This window comes from Leuresthes tenuis, unplaced genomic scaffold (assembly GCF_036924035.1).
Source record: "Leuresthes tenuis unplaced genomic scaffold, fLeuTen1.0.hap1 SCAF_8, whole genome shotgun sequence".
In the NCBI taxonomy this organism is placed as follows: Eukaryota; Metazoa; Chordata; class Actinopteri; order Atheriniformes; family Atherinopsidae; genus Leuresthes; species Leuresthes tenuis.
In genome coordinates, this window is record NW_027325362.1 from 33,715,932 (window position 1) to 33,742,201 (window position 26,270).

General features: G+C 41.7%; 1 protein-coding gene across 1 annotated transcript in view; it reads left to right on the forward strand.

The window, feature by feature from the left end:
* Nucleotides 1–2,537: 2,537 nt before the first annotated feature.
* Nucleotides 2,538–26,270, forward strand: part of galm (galactose mutarotase) — a 37,749-nt gene continuing 14,016 nt past the window's right edge. The window contains exons 1-8 of the mRNA XM_072391549.1: nucleotides 2,538–2,617; nucleotides 3,867–4,060; nucleotides 14,856–15,010; nucleotides 18,601–18,714; nucleotides 19,099–19,191; nucleotides 19,860–19,941; nucleotides 22,315–22,465; nucleotides 22,583–22,757. Coding sequence (XP_072247650.1) covers nucleotides 3,874–4,060; nucleotides 14,856–15,010; nucleotides 18,601–18,714; nucleotides 19,099–19,191; nucleotides 19,860–19,941; nucleotides 22,315–22,465; nucleotides 22,583–22,757 — 957 coding nt within the window. The 5' untranslated portion in view covers nucleotides 2,538–2,617; nucleotides 3,867–3,873. The remainder of the gene's footprint in view (nucleotides 2,618–3,866; nucleotides 4,061–14,855; nucleotides 15,011–18,600; nucleotides 18,715–19,098; nucleotides 19,192–19,859; nucleotides 19,942–22,314; nucleotides 22,466–22,582; nucleotides 22,758–26,270) is intronic.

The window sequence follows — 26,270 nt, forward strand, 5'->3', positions numbered from 1 at the left end:
CAGGTTTTTCTCTGTGAACTTCGAGTTTCTCCGCCCTCTCTCAGCCACACGCCATTTGATTTCCTCATTCGTACAGTCAGCAGGCGAGTTTTGGCGTAGCCTAGTTTTAGTTCTGGAAGTCCATTAGGCACAGTAGGAGGCGACTTTTGTCACGAACATGGCATGTCCTTCTGACAACAATCGTGTGTATGAAAGTGCAGGATTACTGCACAGAGAATTAAATATTCGCCGGGCTGCACCGATCGTGTTTGTTAAAAAGAAAGATCAGAGCCCTGGATTATGTGTAAACTATAGACCAGCTTCGTCAGAGACTGGAATTGTCCCACCTTTGGGCCAGGGAGAGCCTAGGGAAATCCATGGAACGTGCAAAAAGGCAATACAACAAGAACATCCATCAAGTACCAAGTTGGCGCTATAGTGTGGTACTTGATCAAAGGCACAAAGAGAGTGAGGAACAAAGTGCGAAAGTTTCTTCCCTGCTACGAAGGAGCCTATTTCATTGTCGGAATACTGGATAACTTAGTTTACAGCATTAAGAAGGGCCGGAAGTCCAGCACCAGAGTTGTTCATCACGATAAGATGAAACCTTACCACTCCAAAACTCCCCTTGATAACAGCTGGGTTTTTAAAGACTGATTTGTTGCCGCCAGTGAAAGTGTCACCCACTGCTTTCGAGGAGGAAACATCAGCCCCCTTGACTTGTGGAACAACTTCCCAGAGGATGAGGCGACCGCAGCTGATTGTTCATTACCCCACAACAACCTGCTTTATCCTGGCTCTGTTCAACCTCAGCTGGATGGAGCTGGCATTCAGCAGCTTGCAGAGGGACTGGCGCTGCCCTGCTCAGGCAAAGTTAAGAAAAAAAACAAAACACGTACTGTAAATATTGAATTTGATTTTTGTTCTGAAATTATTTAAGGGTTTTGTTTAGGTTGTATGCGCTGGTGACCAGTTGTTGACCTAGTTATAAATTGAATTACTGGATTACATAATGGATAGCAGGGTCATGGTCAACACCTTAATGTTATTTAGACTGCTGTTACAGATTTGTTTGTTCATCTGATCTAGATGTTGGAAATATAAGTAGTGGGGTTAGCGTAATTGTAATATTTCATCCAAGATATGCAAAGCAACTGTATGGGTTTAGTTATTTTCCCTTTGATGTGGAGCAAAAAAATAAATAATAAAAAAATGGGAGGGACAGTATATGTGGCTAGGCCCTGTGTTCGAAAAAGAAGTGTGACAAACAAAAAATAAATGCGGAGAGCTTGTTACCAGCTTGATATGAGCCAAGTGAATTTTTAACCAAAATGTCTCTATAATCACGGTTAGTGAAGTTAGAGAGGGTAACAACCGTATAAATATCATGTTGTAAGAATGTGCAAAGTTATTTTGTTCCACCATGACAAATATGTATATTGTAACAACCCGATTGTCAGGGCCTCAGGACACAGATGAAGGGTCGATTTCAATGCAACAGTGTTTATTAATAATAATCAGGTTGAGGATCTCAAAACAAAGGACTGTGAAACTCCTAAAGCACTCTCCTCAATAACTATGTTTGAGGAGGATGCAGCTATGAAAATGATCAAAATCAAAAACTCTCCACTCGAGGACAGGCTATGAAAAGATAACAAAATAAACTTTCACACTCTCCTAATCAGGCGGACTTAAACAAAAGACGCTCTCTTAAAAACAGAGGCACTTTATGAGAAAACAAAATTCTCTCCTTCTAATGGAGGCTTTTATGAAACATTAACAATAATTTAAAAAACAAACAAACAAAAAAACACTCCTCTAATGGAGGTTTCTATAAAAAAGTAACAGCTAAAAATCACTCCAAAAAACGGAGGAACAAAACAGGCTATGAAACTTACCGTGGTATTAAACTAAAGCTATGGAGTAAACTTACAAAACAAAGGATATGCTCTGCAGGAGGATCGTTGCACTATTTGAACACATGAGGAGCCAAGGGGAACAGGTGGAAAAACTTTGGAATCAGGGAAGACAATCAGACACTTGTCACAAGAGGAAAGGCAAGGTACCTGAAACGAGAGGGAAGTTAGTATTTCAAAATAAAACAGGAAATGACGTGATAAGACATGAATGAAAGCATAAATCTTGACATTGATATTATATTGCTCAAACATAATAAATGTATTGTAATAATGTGATGATATATTATACAAACATAAAAAGTAGGTTATTAGAACAATAAATATTTCACGTTATACCGTGATATTGCTCTATTTTTCTCAATAAACTTTTTAGAAAATCAAGATTTTGATAGCAAGTTATTTTTTTGCTGAATGTTTAGTTTAACCCATAACACCAACACAATACAGACATTTGAAACTGTTCAACTCAGTTTGTTTTTCAGACCTGTGCCCTTTAGTGTTGGAATGGTCTCTACTTTAGGTTCTTTTTTTTTTATCCAAAAACGCTTATAATAAGCGGATCCGGAAAATCTGCTTTTGGTGGGTTTTCAGTTGGATGTCAGAATTCCGGAGTTTCCAGTTACTGTTGAATGCAGCATAGCGTGTAAGCACGTCATGCAGGAAGTAGGATGTAAACACGAGAAGGACCAATAATTTCCTCATATGTGACAAGTTTCAGGGTAAGAGATGGACGAGCAGTAACCGGGATTTCAACTTTTATTTGTGGTTTAAAACAAGTTGATTTGAGATCTTTTTCATCCACTTTTAATGCCGTGACGACTTTCAGCTAAAAGCGTCAGTGCTACAACTGTTGGGAAACCTGTAGAACATGTCAGTGTCGCGCTGTTTGATTGTTACATGGAGTCTTATTAGAGTGAGGTGTCACAGCAAATATTCAGCAGCAGGTCATCAGGAGCTGCTGACAGCCCTTCACTTCAGCTCATTTTTTGTCTCCACACACACACACACACACACACACACACAAGTATGTAAAGATTTAACCAGCTCTTGCGACTGTAAGTTCCACTGTTTGACCACACAAGGACCCGTTTGTCGTTTTAGGTTGTAACATTGTCAGTCATGAACTAATTTACTATCATAGTAATACTAACATGCTGTAACTACATGCTGCTTGTTTCAACTTTATATGGTTGTTTAGTTTCACTGCTTTCACATTACTATTTGTCAATCAATTGTCACTCTAAGTCAAATGATCTATCTCTCTGTGTATGTCATGTCAGACTTATGGTCTCTATTGTTACTATTGCCTTATGTGCTTTATATATATATATATGATTTATTTAAATATTTAAATATTTTTTATTTTATTTATTAATTTTTATACTCCCCCTTTCCCTTTGCCCCGTAGGAGGTATTTTGTCTCCTTCCAGGCCATAGCCATAATAAGAATGCTTTCTTAGCAATTTTTGCCTGGTTAGATAAAGGTTACTACTACATAGGTGGCATTCTGTGGATATAGCAGCTGGTTTAGTTAAATGCTTCAAAGAGCAATTCCCTTGAGGGTTGCTAGCTGCTGGGTCTCTCCTCACTCATTGCTGAAGGAGTGTTGCCTTTAGCTATGATATAATTTGATATTTTTCATATCTCTTTGCGACCTGTTCCTCACTGCATGGACAGGAGCAGCACAAGAGCTAAATAACATGTCAAACGTGGCTTTTTCTGTAGAAGATAACCTGTGTAAATGTGATTACTTATCACTGCCGGACATTTCGGGTTTCTTTGGACCAGGCAATAAAAGAAAGTCAGACTATCTTCAGAGAGCTTTATAGTTCATCTGTAAACTGCCTCAGGTTGGACTCACTCTGAAGTTGAAACCTTGTTAAAATATATATATTTCAGAAGAGTATATTTTAACTGTTATGTTAAGGAGACGTTTGTTCTATTCTGCCCTGTTGTGGTGCCTTTAAGGTCCAAGATGACTCAGGTAAACCGTCAGCAGTGGGGAAAGGTGTCTGGTCTGGGGAGCGTGGACATGTGGGTCCTCCAGTCCTCCCAGGTGAAGGTGGAGATCTTGACCCTGGGTGCGATTATCAGGTCTGTGTACAGCAGAGGGAAGGATGGTCAGATGAAGGATGTTGTCCTCGGCTATGATGACCTGGAAGGTAAGGCAGACATAACCAGCTCTGTTAATTTGTAGATAGAATGTGTAAAAGAAGAATACAGCTAAATGAAATGGCTAGACTTCAGAACATGTCAGTGAACATTATCGTTATACTTTTCATGGCACAATATTCCAAAAGATGAGATGTTTTTTTTAGAAAGGCAAATTGACATGTTTGTCTTATTTGCTTCAGAAATACAAATAGAAATGTTTACAATGTTTGCAGATGTTTGGGTTGGTTGTGGACTCATCAAAATTTTGTATTATTCAGAAATTTCATGTAATTTTATATTTAGTTGTGTTGGGATATCTGTCCAGCAAGAACGATGCAGTATTTATTTTCTGTTTATTTGCAGTGCCTCTTCATAGATAACCCTTTACGTGAAAGTACAAAGTACATAAAGAGCAGTACAGAACCCGAATTTATCAACGCATAGAAATGAAACCATAAATACAGATGAATAATCATACACACACAGCTCTGCACAGCATAACACATAAGGTCCTTTACACCAAGCTGACAGTCGACCTTCGAGCACAGCTGATGTGTCATGTTTATGTTTATGCATTTAGCAGACGCTTTTATCCAAAGCGACTTACAGATAGGGTAAGGGGGTCTTGCCTAAGGACCCCTACCTTTCATGCAGGGGATTTGAACACTGGTCTCTCACATGAAAGGTGAAAATCATACCACTACACTGCCAAGTTGGTTTTCACATATAAGGAAGAATAGATAGAAGTGTATATTTAAAACTAAAATAAAGGTAGGAATAAGTAAAGTAAAAAAAAAAAATTCCCTGAGGAGTCCACATGCAGGAGGATGAGGTGGAGAGCCATGTTGACGATGTCGTCTACAGACCTGTTGGCTCTGTAGGCAAACTGCAGGGGATCAGTGATGGATTTGAGGTGGGACAGCACAAGGCGGTCGAATAACTTAATTACCACAGAGGTCAGGGCGACAGGTCTGTAGTTATTAAGTCCTGTGAGCATTGGATTTTTGAGAAAAAGGATGATGGTTGAGGATTTGAAGCAGGCAGGCACATGGCATGTCTCCAATGACCAGATAGTCTGCACAGTTCTTCGGGATATTTGGATAGATGGAGTCAGGTCCTGCTGCTTTGTGGGGGTTCTGCTTTTAAAAAAGCCTGTTCACATCTTTCTCCAGGATAGAGAGAGCTGCTCCTTTAATGGGGGAATAGGAGAGGGATTCTGATGTTGCCAGTTGTGGAAGTGCCAGGGACCCTGCTGAAGTGGGGGAGGAGAAACTAGTGGTCTGGAGATGGCGGCTAGACTCACAGGGGATGGTGTCAGGAGTGTCCCATTGTCTTTTAATGCAGTGGGGACCTTTAGGTTTGCAATTGTTGAAACGTCTGAGTCTCTTACAGACAGAAGCAGAGTCGGTGACAGAGAACTGGTATTGGACTTTCTCAGACTACAGTTGTTTGGCTTCTTTCACTGCCTTACTAAACCTGCATTTCATGTTAAACCATTGACATATAATTGACACACACACATGCACAAGCATTCATTCACTCACATCCTCACTCCACTGTAACAATGTGACTTTGTGACTTTAATAATAATCAGTAACTGAAGTGACTTTCCTGCTCATACTTGCTGCTGGTGATGTTGTTGCTGTTTCTCTCCATTTATGTTTTTGCAGTTGCTCCTGTTGGGCCACAGTTTGATTTTTTTTTCCCCTCCACAGATACAGCAGTTGGTTACGCGGTTTTTGGCTGCTGGTGTCTATCTTTTCAAGCTCTCTCTTTTCCTTTCTCCTCACTCCCACTCTTTTTTTTTTTTTTCTCCCCCTTGTCCTGTCCAGCATTATGGCAGCAGAATTGTAGTCTGAATACCTTTCATGCCAAACAGATTTGCTTTGCCAAGGGAAGTTTTATAAATGTAAAGCTCCCCTTGATGCCCATTTATTTATTTCTGTTGACAATATATGACATGTAATAGAACTGAACCGGACCGGGGGACAAGGAAAGAAGAAGAGGAAACAGAACAAAAATAGAAACAAAAACCAGACAACCAGCTGCTACACCTGTAAAAAACAAAACAGACAACAATCCATGGCCTCTGAGGGGAATCCAGCCTTAGAGCTACCAGGAGCACCTGAAAGCAGACAAGCAGAGAAAAAACAAACACACAAACAAACAAAAACAAGCACAAGAAGCTGCAATCGCATACAACACAGGTGTGGATATAGATGACCTGAGACGACATGATAATACATCAACTGCTTAGCGAGCATGCTACTGGGCTAATAAATGTGTGTGTGTGTGTGTGTGAGAACATGCAATACCCATGGCACAGGACCTACATGATAACCGTGCTTAGTTATGAGTGTATAAGCGTACAGGGCCACAATCCACAGCCCCCCCAAGCAATCAGAAGCAGGCAGAGAGGGCCACAAGACCCAGGCCACCAGCAGCCCCCACAGAGCACAGAACCCAGGAAGCCCACCGCAGGGACAACCACGCATCCACCCAGAAGACTGCAGAGGAAGCCCCCGGACAGAGGCCCCATAAGCATAGGGCAGAGGCCATCCGGGAGCCAGGGGCAACAGCCCACCGACCCCGCCAGGCCCCAGCCGCCCAGACAAGGGCCGTGCACTGGACCCGGGCCCCGGGAGCCCGAGCGCCCCCAAACCCCCCGGCAGAGGCCCCACCCAATACCCAGGAGGGCCAAGCGCCCCAGACAGCCACACAGTGGGTCAGCGCCTGCCCCAGCGCCCCTGGCCAAGTGCCCTGGGAGTCAAGATGTGCCCACAGGTGGGTGAAGTCGCGAGCAGCAGGGAGAGGCAACGCCGCCCCCCCATCGGGAGAAGCACAAGCAGGCCAGGCGACAGCAAGTCCCAGATCCAGGCCCAATCATTACCACACACACTTTCACGTCCCATACATCCACACGTCCTCCCTCCCTCGACTCCGCTGGGGTGTAGCGCAGCGGGCACACCAGGGGGCCAGCAGCCCCCCAGCCACCACAGACCCCGAAACAGCAGAACAATTAATTAATCCTCTTGGCCCCTCCCGCCCCGAGCAGCAACCAGGAAGCAGGGGTGTGGGAAGAAGACCCCTCCCCTCACCCTTCTGGCTCTTCAATATTTTCTAATAGTGAGCGATTAAAATTGAGGGGCAGCCAAACTTGTAGAACTGGGAGCGCGGCCCTCTGGGCAGCCTACATACCCAAAGAGACCCGCCCACCAGATGCCACTCAGTGTAACCACCCCCCAAGACCTAATGTGTGTGTGTGAGTGTGTTTGATAAGTAGTGATGTCTAAGGTGTAATTAAAACAGGGGCGGGGAACTGCAGAGTGCAACCAAAGGGGACCACCTACGTGGCCCCATCCACTACACCCCACAGAACACACACGCCCCCAAAACCCTTCATGTGTGAGTGTGTGCTGTGTACAGGAGCCAGAAGGGAGAGGGGTATGGGGATATACAGCTACTCTCCCCCGGAGAGGGCAGCCAGGGACTGGCTGCAATAGGCATCCCCGCTAGCTGGGAGCCAACCCAGGGCAGGAGGGGCTGATGTCCACCAGGCTCGGGGCCTGCAGCGACCATATTCCGGGAACTACTGTACCCCCAGAAGGTACCCATCCCACCCCACCCCACCCCGGAGGACCTCTACAAAAAACAAACAAACAACAACAAAAAACAAACAAACAAACCACCCGGTCACACCAGTCGCAGCAGCCCGGGCCTGAGACCCACCATCACCCAGGACCCCCCCAGGCCCCCCTTCCACTAGGGCCTAAGGTGTTCAAACATATTTGTGGCCAGAAGCTATGACTAGAACTGATGGATAGATCTGCCTCCCATTTTGAGGATGGTAGAGACATTGTGCCATCTATCTTAGACAATAAATTATATATTTTTGATAGTAGTTTTGGGGTGCAGATGCTTAGAAATTCTGCTACCCTAATGGGGAGTTGTATGTCTGGTTGGTGGAGGATATATTTCTTGGTTATTATAGACTTAAGTTGTTGATATTCTAGGAATTTATTGCTGCCTATCTCATGTTGTGATATGAGCTCATCAAATGAAATAAAATGTCCATTTTGGATTATATGTTCCAGATGTTTGATTCCTTTGATCTTCCACAGAGTAAAGTTTAGCATTTTTTTGTTTTGCAGGATGTCAGGATTGTTCCAGATGGGTGTAAGGTTACACGGGTTAGGGTGAAGACTTTGTTATTTTAAGAAATTCCCACCAGGCTGTCAGAGAGGTGCTGATGTTAATGCTTTTGAAACATTTTTGATGTTTTACGTTTTAACTAATAAGTGGCAGGTCGGAGATTTCCAGATTATCACACAATGCTTGTTCTATATTTATCCATGGTTCATCTATTGGGATAGGTTTAAACCATTTTGATATATATTGTATTGGCTAAGAAATAGTGCTGAAAATTAGGTAAATCTAATCCACCACTTTCCTTGGTCTTCTGTAGCGTTTTTAAACTAATACGTGGTGGTTTTTCCACAGAAATTTGGTAATGCATGAATCTAGTGACTTAAACCAAGTAGCAGATGGTTTTATGGGGATCATTGAGAACAAGTAGTTAACTTTTGGTAGTATCATCATTTTAATGGTTGTAACTCTCCCCATAAGTGATATAAGTAAGGACTTCCAACGAGAGAGATTGTCCTCTACTGTCTTTAAGAATTGCACATAATTTAGCTTTGTTAGCTCTGAGAGCCTGGAGGAAATGTTTAACAACAGGATCTTCTGAGTTAGTGGGACCCCCCCCCCCCCCCCCCCCCCCACCGCACGCCCCAACACTCTGAAAAAAAAACAATCATCTGCGGACACCTTGGAGGTCCCAGAGCAACAAGCTCGGCACCAGGACCTGCACCAACCCACCCATACTGTGGCGCGTCCAGGGCAACCCAGCCCCCCCAGGCACAGGCAGGGCCCCCCCCCCCCGGGCGCAAGGCAGCGCCCAGCCACCAGGGCCCAGGCCCAGCACCACCACCCACGCCAGAGCGTTCCGGCCACCCGGCATAGAGCCAGCAGCCACCACCCCAAGGCCCCTAAGGGACCCCCGCCCCACACCGCAAGACAGTCCCACCCGCAAGCCCCCAAAATTGCCCTCCAAGCCCGACACACAGTCCCCCCCAGCAATGACCAACCCGGTCCCCACGACCCGAGAGACCACCAGACGCCCGAAGCCACACAGCCCCCCCCAGCACACACCCAACCGCCCAGAGCGACGGGACAGCAACCCACCACCACCACTATGTGATAAAGCTAATCAGAAGAGACCAGAGAGAATTAAATTCAACCAATTGATGTTTTGAGGAGGCAGACATTGTTTCCATGCTAATATAGTCTAAAAGAAAATTTCTAAACTGGTTAATACACAGATTGTTCTTCGCTTTCCAGTTCATAAGAATAGTTTTCTTTGCGATGCATAACACTGTGAGAACCATGTGTGCTGAGTTAATTTCCATGTTGATGTTGTCTAAGTCACCCAGTATGCACAGTGTGGGGCATGCAGGAATGCTACACTTTAGCCATGTTGATAGGTCCGCACAAACTTCAAGCCAGAACTCCTGGACAGGCGCACAAAACCACAAAGCGTGTGCACAATCATAAGGTGTGTTATCTGTGCAATGTGAGCAGATGTTTGAGTGTGTTAGACCCATCCTGAACATCCTTTGTCCTGTATAGTGTGTTCTATGAAGGATGTTGTATTGTATGAGCTGTAAATTAGAATTCTGATATTTGATAATTCTCATATTTGTGGCCAGAAGCTATGACTAGAACTGATGGATAAATCTGCCTCCCATTTTGAGGATGGAAGAGACATTGTGTCTATTTTAGACAATAATTTATATATTTTGATAGTAGTTTTGGGGTGCAGATGCTTAGAAATTCTGCTACCCTAGTCGGGAGTTGTAAGTCTGGTTGGTGGAGGATACATTTCTTTGTTATTATAGACTTAAGTTGTTGATATTCTAGGAATTTATTGCTGCCTATCTCGTGTTGTGATATGAGCTCATCAAATGAAATAAAATGTCCATTTTGGATTATATGTTCCAGATGTTTGATTCCTTTGATCTTCCACAGAGTAAAGTTTAGCATTTTTTTGTTTTGCAGTATGTCAGGATTGTTCCAGATGGGTGTAAGCTTACATGGGACAATTGAAGACTTTGTTATTTTAAGAAATTCCCACCAGGCTGTCAGAGAGGTGCTGATGTTAATGCTTTTGAAACATTTGTGATTTTTTACGTTTTGACTAATAAGTGGCAGGTCAGAGATTTCCAGATTATCACACAATGCTTGTTCTACATTTATCCATGGTTCATCTATTGGGATAGGTTTAAACCATTTTGATATATACTGTAACCTATTGGCTAAGGAATAGTGCTGAAAATTAGGTAAATCTAATCCACCAAAGTCCTTGGTCTTCTGTAGGGTTTTTAAACTAATACGTGGTGGTTTGTTTTTCCACAGAAATTTGGAGATGCATGAATCTAGTGACTTAAACCAAGTAGCAGATGGTTTTATGGGGATCATTGAGAACAAATAATTAACTTTTGGTAGTATCATCATTTTAATGGTTGTAACTCTCCCCATAAGTGATATAGGTAAGGACTTCCAACGAGAGAGATTGTCCTCTACTGTCTTATATAATAATTGCACATAATTTAGCTTTGTTAGCCTGGAGGAAATGTTTATGCCTAAATATCTAATATTTCCTAACTGTAAAGTGATCACAGGTATATTCTGGACTCTGCAGTTAATGGGCAGAACTGTGGTCTTAGACCAATTGATAGAGTAGTCAGAAAGTGCTGAGAATTTATTTATGAGTGTGATCGTGTGAGTGAGAGACGTTTGAGAGTTCTGAAGGAAAAGTAAAACATCATCAGCATAAAGACTTATTTTATGCTCAATATTTTGGGGTTGGATGCCTTTAATATTTCTTTCTTGTCTGATAGCAGCTGCTAAAGGTTCGATGAAAATAGCAAAAAGTGAGGGAGAAAGTGGGCAACCCTGTCTTGTACCTCCCTGCAGACTGAAGCTTGGAGAGGTTTGATCATTTGTCCTGACACACGCATTTGGGGAGCTATATAATATCCTTATCCAGTTGATGAAGTGTGACCCAAACCCAAATTTGTTTAATGCTGCGAATAAAAATTTCCAGTTCACTCGATCAAATGCTTTTTCTGCATCTAGAGAGACTATTGTGGTTTCCAGGTTGGTGATGGTAGAATAGTCTATGAGATTAATTAGCCTGCGAGTGTTAGTGGATGAGTGTCTACCCTTTATGAAACCTGTCTGGTCAGGATGTATTATAAGTGGAGTTATTTTTTCTATTCTTTTGGCAAGGGCTTTACAAATTATTTTGAGGTCTGCATTTATTAGAGATATTGGGCTGTAGCTGGATGGAAGTATGGGGTCTTTTCCTGGTTTCTGTAGCAAGATAATGTTAGCAGAGTTCATGTGTGGGGATAATCTGCCATTCTGCTTAACTTGTAACTTGTAATACCATTTTGTGAAATTTGTGAAAACAGTCCAAAATTCTTTGTAGAACTCTGCTGGAAAACCATCTGGTCCCGGGGCTTTGTTACTAGGCATATGTTGAAGGGCTTCATGGAGTTCTCCTATTGAAAGAGGTGAATCCAGAGCCATTGCCTGTTCGGTTTGTAATTTTGGAAGGTTGATATTACTAAGAAACTGATCTATGTTACTGTCTGATGGATCATTTTGTGATAAATATAAGGTTTTATAGAAGTCCCTAAAAGCATTGTTGATTACATCGGGGTCACGGGTGACATTTCCTTTTGAGTCTTTAACAGAAGTGATGGTTGTTTTCTCTTTGTTTCTCTTTAGTTGGTTAGCTAGGAACCTTCCAGATTTATTGCCGTGCTCAAAGTTCTCCAAGCGAAGTCTTTGTATCAGAAACTGTGTTTGTTTATCAATAATTTTGTTTAATTCAAGTTTAGCTTTTCTTAGTTCATTCAGTGTGTGTTCCTCTTTGGAGGTACTGTAGACAATATCTAATGATTTAATCCTGAGTTCTAAATCTGATATCCTTGAACTTTCCCTCTTTTTCTTATTTGATGAAAAAGAGATTATTTTGCCTCTCATGACTGCTTTTCCGGCTTCCCAAAGAGTACAAGCTGACATTCCTGGCAGGTCATTATTTTCTAAATATACAGACCATTCCCTTTTGAAATAATTAATCAAATCAGGGTCTTTTAGTAATGATGTATTAAATCTCCAATTCCTAGCTGGTGGTGTAACTCTGTTATTCTTCAGTGTGATAGAAACTGGAGTGTGATCACTGATAGTGATGGGGTGGATTTTGGTGTCTGAAATATCCCTCAACAAGGAACTGCTAACTAAGAAATAATCTATTCTTGAATATGAGTGGTGTACCGGTGAGAAGAAGGTGTATTCTCTAAGAGTGGGGTGGTGGGAGCGCCAAGCATCACAAAGACCAAAATCTTTCATATACTGTTTAACAATATTCGTGGACTGCCAGTTCCGCTGACTTCCTGAGTCTGTCTACTCCTGAGTCTAATACCATGTTAAAGTCCCCTCCTATGATGAGTGTGTTATCTGAGTGATCAGAGAGTGAAGTGAAAAAGGAGTGAAAAAATGAGGGGTCATCAACATTTGGACCATATATATTTGCAATGCATAAATTCATATTTTGAATAGATAAATTAACTATTAGAAATCTACCTTCTGGATCTATAACTGTGTTGTTTACGGTGAAATTTACTCTTCTATTTATCAGAATGGCTACACCTCTTTGTCTGGAGTTGTAACAGGCTGAGTACACATGAGGAAACTGTGGTGAGAACATCAGCTACAGTCTTTGATAAATGAATCTCCTGTAATAAAACAATGTCCGCCTGTAAATCCTTAAATTTATTGGAGATTTTTAATCTCTTCTCCCTGGACCCAGCTCCATGCCCATTCCATGAGATAAACCTCAGTGTGGACATGCTCAGACTAACGCAGTGAGTGCTGGATGCTTCCTAAAAGCATCCTGTGCGTGTGTGTGCATATATGCTTCCATGAACATGCCATTGTTGGTGTTTCAGTTGTCAATATGAGCTTGCTACAATATGTACTTGCGCTGTCGATGCTGTGTGGAACTTGATTATGTGCTCTGCTCAAAACTCTATGTGCGCCGTGCTTGTTAACATTACTTATTAAGGTGGAAACGCAGCGGGTTGGGGAAGAAAGACAGAATAGAAAAACAGTGCAAAAGAGTGGAAGTGTGAGATAGGAAAAACAAAAACAAAAAAACATACCCAAATAAACAAATATGAACTGCATACATCCTGTGCTGGTGAGACTGGCAGTGAGCTATATATTTTGCCTTGATAGATAACTGTGAATTGGATAGATTATTTCATCTTACTTATGTCATCTACAGTGAAATGATTCATACAAGTTAACGAATACAGATCACCTGGAGTTTAGAAGAGCCAAGGAGTGGTTTCCTGGTCGCGGTACAGCTGCCCATTGATGAATAACTTATCCACCGCGATGAGAGCTCGGGAGCCTCCTTCCATGAACTTTCTCCGGATGGGGAACAGAACCCTGCGTCTTTCCAGGATTTCTTTGGTAAACTGGTCGTTGACGCTGAAGTCCGTTCCTCTCAGCTCCCTGCCGCGTCCCCTCACCTGGACCTTCTGTTGATAATGCTCGAACTTGGCCACAATGGGTCTCGGTCGGCAGGCATCAGGTCTCTTCCCTCCCAGGCGGTGGACTCGGTGAAAAGTAATGTTTTTCAGTTGATTTTGAATGAAGTTTTTCACTTCTCATCAGAGATGGTAAATGGACTTGTACTTGTATAGCGCTTTTCTAGTCTAACTGACCACTCAAAGCGCTTCACTACATGCCGCATTCACCCCACTCACACACATTCATACAGCACGTCTTAAGATACTTAACTACGTGCTTTTTTAAATTTTTTTAAATTTTTTAAATTTTTTTTATTATTCATACATCATTCATACACTGGGAGGCAACGTGGGGTTCAGTGTCTTGCCCAAGGACGCTTCGACATGTAGCTGGGGAAGCCAGAGTCGAACCACCGACCTTCCGATTGGTGGGCGACTGCTCTTCCTCCTGAGCTACAGCTACAGCCGGCTCATTCCTTCGGTGATCCTTCCGATCCTCTGAGGGTTGTGTTTTCTGCAGCCAGCGTCTGCACCTGTTGCTGGCTGAACACCTACGACTCCCGTAATGCCTGGAACTCTCTGTGTAGAATCTCCAACAGAGACATACGGGCGTCGAAGCTGGATAATTTGTTATCGATAGATGTTAAAATGTCCGTCGAATCATTACCAGCTGGAGACGTCGCTCCGGGTGACTCTTCATTACGACTTCTCTTTGAAGTTGAAGCCTTGCTGCTAGCAGAAGGGGTTTGGTTAGTTTTCCCCATGACGATCCTGTCAAAACACTCGTCGATGAAATCTGTGAGGCTCTCCAGGCTTTCTTCACTGTACTCCAGTGTTTTGTTTTTGTTTCACCCGATAATATATTTATTTAAACAGTAGTTATTGGCGTAATTATAATCTTACTATATTGTTTGCTCTATTTGAGGCGCGCCTTGTTTGAATCTGCCGATAGTCTCACACAATCTCGCGACACTACAGCATCACACTCACACTACAGCCTCCACCTCACACTCTTTTTAATGCGTGTGCCTCTGGGTACAGCCAGGAGGAAAAAAAAACTGAGAGTAGAAGTGAAGTGACATAAGACAGGCATTACTTTGGTGAAGTTTTATTAGCATAATCTGTGTTGTGTTGTCAGGTTATGTGTCAGATAAACGGTATCTGGGTGCTGTGGTGGGTCGCGTGGCCAACAGGATTGCACAGGGACGCTTTGTACTGGAAGGAAAAGAGTACCAACTAGATATCAACAATGGACCCAATGCTATTCACGGAGGCCTACGGGGCTTCAATAAGGTAAGACTAAAAAACACTTGAATTAGTTAGTTGAGACCATGTAGCAATAAGTCATAGAGGTTCTATGACTTATTGCTACATGCTTGGGAAAATTCCTTTTGTTTTCTGTCTTTATATTCGATATGCAACCGAGTTACAGGTCAACCAAGGTTTGTCCTAAAATGAGGTATGTGGTCTATCTTAAATTTTCTTGAACTGATCCCTGGAACTTCTGGTTTTTACTCCATTTTCTCTGATATTGCTATTAGTTCTTGTCACCTGGCCTCTAACAATTCACAATTGTTATTTGAGATAATCATGATCATGTCTATAGAATCCCTGTAATTGTCTTCATTCACCTGTTTTAAAAAGATGGCCAACCCAATTTTTTCAGCAAAATGTCCGAAATGTATCTATCTTTTCATAGGTGAATTCTTTAGTTGATAATGTTGTACTTTAGTTGGTAATGTGGTACTCTACCTGGCTGTGATTGATTTTTTACCTGACTGATTACAGACTGCTTGTTTGAGTTACTACCAGAGCTATGAACTATTAAAGCTCTAATGATCTTCAGTACTGATAAATCTGTTGCATTAGCTACTGCCAGTGAGGGTGTTAATTCTGGCCTCCATATGGCTTGACACCACACCAGGATTATTTCAGAAGCACGTTATTTTTACTGGCTAAACTGTCCAAATTGTCTGTTTACTTAGTAGGTGAATGTCATTGTCATGCATATGGGGGAGGGCGGATGATCTGGGCTTATCTTGCAACCTCAGGACCTGGACATCTTGCAGTCACTAAGTCGACCATGAACACCTCATTATATAAAAGAATTCTACAGTGAGATGTGAGCCCAAGTGGTTAGTTAGGATGAACTGGGTCTCGTGGAGGCTCCTGTTTTCTCAATTTCAGCTCCTTTATTATTTAATATTTTATTTTACATTGGATTTTGAATCTCTAATTGCACTGACTGAACCAGTTACACTTGTTATATTTTTATGGTTAAGATTGTTTACACAATTATTAAATAAAGAAGTAATTCAGTATATTTAAATCTGTTTATTTGTTTTTTTAAAAAATAGGAAAGAAATGTTTTAGTCAAGTCTGGAGTTGTCTTGCACAAAAGAATGATCCCAGTCTTTTCCACACAATGAAACTTACCGTTTGTTACCATAATTCCGCGCTGTTTTTCTGTATCAGTATCGGCAAGACTAATCATTAAAAAAATCAGATTGTATTGGGAGGCAAAAAAATCTGGATCGGGACATCTCTAGTTGCCAATGCGATTTTCGGTAGCTGTGGTCAGAAGATCGTCGTTGCCTGTCATGGCATCACCTAGAGAACTCATTGTTGGACCTGGCAGTGGGGGAAGTCGTCAGGCAGAAGAAAGAGGCCTTTCTGACTTGATTGTCTCAGGACTTCGGCAAGAACGTGAAGAAGGACTTCCAGTTAGCCTCAAGTACTCCCTTGCAAAACCATTCGACAACTCAGAAAGGGATAGCAGGGCCTGTCCCAGGTTGAGCTTGGCTTGTGTGGAGAACTGCTGACCTGAAATGAGGATATTGTCAGGCGGTGGAAGAAAAACTTTGAGGATCTCCTTAATTCCTCCATTGTGGAGGTAGAGTCTGAGGACGTGGGTGAAGACTCATCCATCATCTTGGCGGAGGTTGCTTAGGATATTTTCAAAAAGCTTCCTGGTGGTAATGTCCCCCGAGATGCTGAAGGCTCTAGACATTAGGCGCATTCCCACTGTAGGAACCTTTTGCAGTTCCCATAACCTTTTCAGGAATAGGAACGTTTTTTTGCACATTCAGATATACAGGAACTAGGGACCACGGCCCTCAGTTCCTATAACCATTTTAGCTCCTTCTCCGAGTCAGGGTCTTGACGTAGGTGTTTGGTGGTTGGTAGTTCCGCCCCTTGTCTGAAATGTTTACTCATACGACACGGACACAACCGGCGCATGTTTAACAAGTTACAAGTCCGCTGCTCGATTCTTTGTCTCCTGCTCTCGCTGTGTGCTCTTCCAGCCTCGACCTTAGACGCCTGATGTGATCGTCCATGATTAATATTATCGTCATGAAGACCATGAATGCGGTGGCCTCCTTTCTCTCCATATTAGCTATGGGTTTTGTTTTGTTGTTGTGTGATGTGCTAAAGTAACACGTCTGTCGCAGACGGTTGCGTCACATCAGTCCCTGTCAAGGTCCCTGACTCATGTGCGAATGCAAAATGAAACGGTTCCCGTGGGGAAGGGCAGTTCTTATAATGAAAGTTGAGGTGGACAGTTCTTAGAACTGCGTTCTTAGAATGTCTGTGTCCAGATGCAGCTATTGTCAGACTGTCTTGACTAACATGCCTCTTCAGTGTCGCATGGAGGTCTGGGACCAAGCCTGTGGAGTGGCAGACTTGGGTGGTGCTTCCCATTTTTAAGAAGGGGGCCTGGAAAGTGTGTTCCAAATATAGGATGATCAAACTACTCAGCCTCCCCAGGAAAGTTTACTCCAGGGTGTTGGAGAGAAGGCTTGGACTGACGGTCAAACCCCTAGGTCGCTGAACTCCCCAGATCTTCACTGTCGCAGAGTTACCAAGGGGGTCATGGAAGTTTGATCATGCAGTCTACATGACCATCTCCCTCATTGGATTCTGTGGGGCTTGCTATGGGAGTATAGAGTAGGAATGGAGTGATTTTTGATCAAATCATCTATCAGCGATCGAAGGGAGGATCGTGATCTTTTTTTCAAATGGCGATCTCTAGAACCTGCGCTTTACTGTGTACTCATGGAGCAACATGTCTGCATACAGAGCCCTTTGAGAAATATTTCCTGCCAGGCGACTCATATTGCGCATCCAGTGTAGCCAGCATTTTTTTTAAACTTTCTCTCTTAACTGTCTGAAATGGGACTGACTCCTTCGCCAGATATCTTGCAACAGCTGTTGTACACTGGGCCCATCTTTCGCTGCTTTTCTTGTATTTGGTTGATTTTGCAAAAGCTGCCGATATTGTGGGCTGCCGAGATGAATTTGTGCTTAATCCGGCCACAGCACCTGATCTGGCAGCGGTGGTTGGGGGTATTTTTGCTGCCTCGGAGTGGTGATGAACTTGTGTGTCTTATTTTTAAATGATAAATGATAAATGTCTTATCCTTCACAGGCACACATTTTTTGCTTATTGTCACAGTATACCGTCTATTTGGTCGTGGAGCTCGCTTACTATGTGTGTTGAAGTCCACCAGGGCTGTCTCTTGTCACAGATCCTTTTTGTGATTTTCATGGACAGAATCTCAAGTTCAGAAAGTTTTGTTTTGTTCTCTTGGTTTACTCATCCATTGCAAAAAAATGTAAAAAGATCAGATTTCCATGCCTCATGGAAATGCCCATGCCTCTTGCTCTGGTAAAAAAAAAAAAGAATAATACAATCTTTCTGTTGTTGTCATAGTTTTGAGGTGTACTGTGCATTAAAACTATCTTGATCACTGCAAACATCAGAAAATATTATGGTTTAAAATATTAAACTAAGAAAGACATCTAATTTATTTGTCCAAGTCAGACTAGTTAAGAATTATTTTCACTTTATATATTTAGTGTTTGTGTGTTTGTCTCTTCAGGCTGTCTGGCTTGCTACGATGGTGGAAGGTGGTGTGAAGCTGGCTCTTACCAGTCCAGATGGAGACCAGGGTTATCCTGGTGAGGTTGAGGTCTCTGTTACCTACACCCTACAGGTAAACACACCAATGTCCTAACTTTAGAGCTCTGCATCCCTAACCTTATTTACCTTTATACCCCGAGCTTTGCTTTTTTGATTGTCTGACTGAAGAAGTCCCAAAACCTTTTATTTGGTCAACATCTAACTGTAAGCAAACAGCTTTTGATGAAATTAAACAAGCCGGGATGGAAAATGTCCAAGATCTGAAAGATGATTTGATGATACAGCATTTTTGTCTCAAATGTTCTCACTGCAGAGGTGGTCTATTGTGTTTGAAAATTCTGTTTTGAGATTGTTGTCATTTATCAGTTGAACATTAATTGATTTGGCACATAGGATTTGGCTTATAGATATAATGGTTTGCAATTGTGAATTGGTTTAAATCTGAGCTTTTGGTCAGGAGGAAACACTGACTGCTGAATATCAGGCCCGGTCTACCAAAACCACCCCCATAAACCTCACCAACCACTCATACTTCAACCTAGCCGGACAGGTAAGGGCCCATGATCTAGTATTTCTGCGCCGTATATGTTTAAGAATATTATGTAAAAAAAAGGAAAGACAATATACAAGATGACATAAAATTGATGAAATATTCAACTACTTCCACTCATCACAGAAATAAAAATTATTTAAAAAACATGCGTAACTTCAAACATCTAACTTCACACTGCGCTGCAGCTCATCCCAAAAGTGAGGTGTATTTCACAGTCTGTCCTAAATCAGTTAAGCTGCTGTACTTTACAGTTGTCATCGTTAGCTCTGAATTCAGTCAAGTTTGCTGGGTCTGGCCTGCTGAACTAGCAAGCCTGTGTAAATTAATCATCGATGACATAACTGAGAGATAAAACAGTGTTATTTTTAAATTTAATACATTTTTACATCAAAAGTACATTTATTTTTAAACAGAACAAAGAAAAAGTAAAAGCTTTAGTTTAACTTTTTTAGCCATTTCCCTGGGACAGAGAGACGAGGAAGATATCAGCATAATTATGGATGAAATCAAAAGAAAACCAACTTACCAAGGCAGTATTTATCCATTTTCAGTGTTGTAGACAAGCTTTTTGTTGCTAGAAACAAATTGTTGATGGATGTAGGAATGAACTTATTAACAGAACTGAAAGATCAGATTTGTGTGTTTGTTTGCCTGTTTGGGCCAAGGGTGCAGAAGATATCTACGATCATCAAGTATCTATCAGTGCGCAGAACTTCTTGCCGGTTGATGACACTTCTATTCCTACAGGTAAAACACTTGCATCATTCTCCCACAACAGCAGTGCAGCTGTGAAAGTTGGATAATTCCTCTGTAAACGGAGCCCAGGCTGAGATACTCAGTGCCGTTTGTCAACTGGGGGCACAAGAACTGCTAATAGAACAGAGTAGAATAGAATAACCTTTATTATCCCACGAGTGAGAAAATTGTACGTTACAGAGCTGTGATGAAGGAATATACATAAAATAAATAAATGCAAGAAGGTGCGTACAAGATGTAAAATGGTATGAACAATGTATGAACATGGCAAGATGCAGGTGAAATAGTAAGTGGCAGTGATGATGAGTGTCATCTGTATTTCCTTAAATGATAAACTACATTTTTATGTTGATTCAATTTCAATTCATTTCAATTTTATTTATATAGCGCCAGATTACAACAATTGTCATCTGAAGGCACTTAAATAATATAGTCCAATTCAAGCCAATTGGAATTCAATTCATTGTAATCATAATCCAATTAATCCATATGGAGCCAATTCAAAAATAATATCCTAGCTAAGAAAACCAACAGATTGCACCAAAATTTGTCTTCAGTCCAATCTCCCGTCCTGAGAGTGCCTGAGGCGACTGTGGAAAGGAACGACTCCCTTTTAACAGGAAGAAACCTCTGGCAGAACCAGAACCAGGAAGAAACCTCTGGCAGAACCAGAACCAGGAAGAAACCTCTGGTAGAACCAGACTCAGGAAGGGTGGCCATCCGCCTCGACCAGCTGGGGTTTGAGAAGACAGAAAAGAGGGAAAAGAGGGGGGAAAAACACCATAACACCATTCAAAGGATACCTGTTGGAACAGGGAAACACAAGTTAATAGCCACAATAATGTCACATGTACATAAAATCAATTGAGAAATTAAACAGGGGGAAAAAGAGAGCAAAGTGAGGAAAGGTGTGACAGATGAGGTCCCCCAGCAGTCTAAGCCTATAGCAGCTTAACTATGGGATGTTTCAGGATTACCTGAGCCATCCCTAACTATAAGCTTTATCAAAAAGGAAAGTTTTAAGCCTAATCTTAAAAGTGGAAAGGGTGTCTGCTTCCTGGACATTTACTGGCAGCTTATTCCACAAGAGAGGGGCCTGATAACTGAAGGCTCTACCTCCCATTCTACTTTTAGAAACTCTGGGAACAACAAGTAAACCTGCAGTTTGGGAGCGAAATGCTCTGTTAGGAAAATATCTTACAATGAGATCTTTAAGATATGATGGAGCTCGGTCATTAAGAGCTTTATATGTGAGGAGAAGAATCTTAAATTCTATTCTGAATTTAACAGGGAGCCAATGAAGAGAAGCTAAAACTGAAGAAACATGATCTCTCCTGTTAGTTCTCATCAGAACTCTGGCTGCAGCATTTTGGATCAGCTGGAGGCTTTTCAGAGAATATGTGGGACAGCCCAATAATAAAGAATTACAGTAGTCCAATCTTGAAGTAACAAATGCATGAACTAGTTTCTCTGCATCACCCTGAGAGAGGATGTTCCTGATTTTAGCAATATTACGAAGGTGAAAGAAGGCAGTCCTAGAAACCAGTTTTATATGTGCGTCAAATGATAAATTCTGGTCAAAAATAACTCCAAGGTTCCTCACTGTAGAACTAGAAGCCAAGGAAATACCATCTAGAGTAACTATATAACTAGACAATTTCTCCCTGAAGCGCTCAGATCCAAAGAGAACAACTTCAGTTTTGTCTGAATTTAAAAGCAGACAGTTCTGAGTCATCCAGGTCTTTATGTCTTTAAGACAGGCTTGTAGTTTGACCAACCTATTGGTTTCATCTGGTTTCATAGATAAGTACAGCTGAGTATCATCAGCATAGCAATGAAGAATCAGTCCAAGCACAGAACCCTGAGGAACTCCATGACTTACTCTGGTGTGTGAGGAAGATTCTTCATTTACAAGAACAAACTGGAATCTATCAGATAAATATGACTTAAACCAGCCTAATGCAGTTCCTTTAATCCCAATAACATCTTCAAGTCTCTATAACAGAATGCTGAGATCCAACAGGACAAGCACAGAAACAAGTCCGCTATCAGAGGCTAAGAGGAGATCTTCTGAATCAAGAGTAGTTTTTTTTTGCTCTGCATTAACTTTAATAACTGCAAACTTTCCTTAAAGTCACAATGAAATCAAATTGGATGTTTTAGGGTTTTATTAGGCTCTTTCTTATACAATAAACCATCTGAACACCAGTATCTGCCGTAACAAAGACAAAGTAATTTTGCGGGTATCTTTAGCTGTATCTTTAGTTTTGTCATCTGCTCAGAAATCAGGGTGAGGTGTAATTAAATGAGTAATGCGCCCTGATTGTGGTGCATTTGCTCCTCTTGTATCTAAACTTCCCACAGGAGAGATCAGAGCTGTGGAAGGTACACCTTTTGACCTCAGAAAGCAAGTTCTGATTGGCACTCGACTAAAGGAAGTTCCTGCTCCAGGATTTGACCACAACTACTGTCTGTCATTGGCCAAAGATCCCAGGACAGAAAGACATGCTGCCAGGTTTGCTGCAGATTACATTTTCTTATCCACATATTAACACATTAGAGGGTTGTCACACACATACAAGAAAAGACTGAAATTATATTGTTCTCAATAGAACTTCTTTTCTCATTTCAGAGTCTGTCACTCAGCCAGTGGGCGTGTCCTAGAGGTTTCGACAAGCCAACCAGGAGTCCAGTTCTACACCGCTAACTTCCTGGATGGTTCTGTATCAGGAAAGGGTGGATTTAAGTATGGGAAGCACAGCGCTTTCTGTCTTGAGACTCAGAACTGGCCTGATGCTGTCAATCAGGTAAGTTTTATGGGTATTTTTTTGTTTTTTTCTGTAATGCTGAGAAGGTTGAATAATTGTCTGAAAAGTCTGCATATTATCACTGCATAAATGGCAAGGCCAGAGATGCCATTATATATCAAAACTCACAAGGAGGAGAGGAGAGACAAAGAGAACGGTGTACTAAAAAGGAATGTTATCTTCACTCTGATCATTATCTTCACACTGCCCAAATAAGTCGATGACTGCATACTCATGATATATAGTAGAAAATTGTATGTGTGTGTGTGATATGATACCAAATAAAAGGTAAAGGGAGGCAACCACTCGCTGGAGAACTCTTGTGAATCTGCAGAGAGAAGGTTTGTGTGTTGTTCTCCCCTTGCAAGTAAAATACTGAGGCCTTTGAGTGATTTCTTGGTTTCAAGCCTTTGTCTGTGAGCAAATTTTCTAACATCAATACCGTCAAACATTTATTTATTTTTAGCAACTGTAAAAGGGGGGACTCCAGAGCAGTCCCCAGCACATAGCCAGCCTTCTTAATCGGTTTGTTCAGTTTCTTTGTGTCTGGTTCTGATGCTGCTGCCCCAACAGATGCTGCAAAGCAGACTGTACTCTCCACCACACATCTTGGTGCAGATATTGAAAGACCTAAGATTCCTTATTAAGTACAGTCTGTTTTGCCCCTTCTTGTAGAGATGTTGTATTTAGAGTCTGTTGTCCAAGTGAACACCCAGATATCTGTAGTCCTCCATCACCTGGGGCCTCATGTAAAAAGGGTCAACGATGTTAGAAAAATTCACTCACAGACAACGGCATGAAACCAAGAAAATCCTCAGAGGCCTCAGTATTTTACCTGCAAGGGGAGAACAACACACAAACCTTCTCTCTGCAGATTCACTAGAGTTCTCCAATGAGTGGTTGAAAGAAGGACACAGACAGTTGAAAAGTCATAGATTCTCCTGATGATTTTCCTGGTGACACACATTCCATTTAGTTCCGAAGGTTTACACCTTCCCTGCTTCACAACTTCCTTTGCTGCTTAACAGTACCCTGATGGACCCGTTTTGTTTTTTTTCAATCTCTCGTAGGTCTCCCAACCTAAAATAGGCAGAACCACAAAGAGACTTATGACCAGTCCTGCTGCCAACAACCACTTTTAACCTTTGAAATCATTTCTTTTCTTTTTCTCTCTTCTCTGGTGCTCTCTGCCTCTTGCCCTGCTAAGTGCTAGAGAGACGTCCCTGCTTCACCAGCGTTGAGTTTACCAGGATCTATACACCTGGTCCACTTTGTAGCTGGACTTCCCTCTCTAGCAATCAGGGAAAGGCAAAGAGCACCTCTTACAATGGCTCTTGTGTATCCAAGTATCACGTCTCTCGACCTTGACAGCGGTTGAGGTGGTTATCAGGATCTGGAACGGGCCTTCCTCTTTATCGCCTTCGTGAAGACCCAGTCTCCGATATTAAGCTCTGCTCCAACCTGCAACGGCAAAGTCTCATTCGGAACATTATTATATTGACTTATTTCTTTTTGTTTCGAACATCTTTTTCATATAACTTGCTAGAGTGTTGTTGGGGAAATTTGGTAATGCACAGAGTCAGTTATTTTCTTCTGGAGATTAGAGGCTTTTAAAATAATATATTGCAAGAGAGAACAACACAGTACAAAATACAGAGTTGCTCTGACCACTGAGGCAAAAACACAGTTATATTGCCCTCTTATCACATCATCTCTCTTTGGGTATAGTTGATTGTTCTTCTATCTTTCCTCCCCAACCATCAGTTGAGGTTAACCAGACCCAGTCGTAAATATCAGCTTCATCCCTGGGTGGTACCTTGCAACTCGGTCATTTGCAGGTCATGCACAGTAACACTCAATACAATGCATATAAGAATTCATTTTCCATTACAGTGTCGTCATCCTCATACATCCTATGCAATCAGGCTATTTCTCCCTGTTTCTTCCAATGCTTTCCTCAGTTTCAGCTTAATTGTTCCATTAGTTCTTTCCACTAGCCCTGCACTCTGGGGGTGATAACCACAATGTTTTTTAAGTTTATGCAGAAGTGGTCTCCTATCTTTTGGATCACTTTATTCACAAAATGACTTTCATTATCACTCCTGATAATCTGTGGAATCCCAAAAGTAGGTATTATTCTTTTGCATCAGGCTTTTGCTACTGTCAGGGCATCTGCTGAATGACATGTCTCTAAATATCTCTACCCATTTAGAAAATGTATCAATTATTACCAAACAGTACTTCTGGTTGTAACTTTTGTTTAGTTCAATAAAATCCATGTGTATTTGTTGGAAAGGATACTCTGGTTTAGGAAACTGACCTCTTCGTGGTCTCATGTTTCCCTGTGGATTACGTTTTATGCAAATCTGACATTGTGCACAATTTTTTTTTAATGAGTAAAATAATGTACATATTGTTCTATTATACTGTTCATCCCTCCTGTTGACACATGGCAAGGCCCATGTGCCACAATTGCTGCCCATTTATACATGGATTTTAGCAAGATTGGTTTTCCAAGCGGTCAGGTGGAGATGTCATCTTTCAAAATTGCTCCTTTATTGCACCACATAGTTCTTTTGCTGTCTGGTGCTTGTTGTTGCATATCTTTTAAAACATAATTTTCCATAGTCATAGTTAAAACATGTGACATTGCAGCTTCTTTTGCAGCTTTATCTACAAAATCATTTCCATTGTTAACAATATCAGTGTACTGTTGCAAAAGCATATTGATTATCTGTATATATTCTGACATCTGTTCCTTTATACAGCTTACATGCCTCAGTTAGTGCTATCAGTTCAGCTGCTTGTGCTGAAAGGTGTCCAGGGAGTGGCCCAGCTTTTACTACTTTTGAGTCTGCATAACCCACTCCATTTTTTCCTTTTTCGTCAATTTTAGCTGACCCGTCTACAAACAAAACTTCTCCTGTCAAAGCCACATCTGTTAGGTCTGTTCTAGGTTTGTAAACCTTTTCTGCCTCTGCTACTGCTTGTACACAGTGGGGTGTGGCGGCTGCCACAGAATCCAGTCTTTTAGAGAAATAAGCTTCCAGCTTACTTTTAGTTCCATATTTTTGTTTCCTGTGTCTGCTACATAATGTAGAAGTGCTATGGTGTCTTGTTTGCATTTCTGTTGTGACTTTCCTGCCACTAAGTTGTCATCCACATACGACAGTATCTGGCTACCTTGTGACATGACGAATTCGGTTAAGCAATTTGCTACAGCTTTAGCAAAAATAGTTGGACTCTTTGCATACCCCTGGGGCCGCCTGGTAAAAGTGTATCTTTTTCCTTCATCAAAAGTGAATGCAAACCAATACTGAGAGTCTGGATGAATTGGGATGGAGAAGAAAGCATTAATCAAATCTATAACAGAGAAATGAGTTGACTCTGGTCACAACTGGTTTAACAGTGTGTGTGGGTCTGGAACATTTGACTATCACAAACTCATTTACTGGCCTCATATCCTGTACCATCCTCCATCCTGTAGATGGAGGCACTTTCTTCACTGGAAAA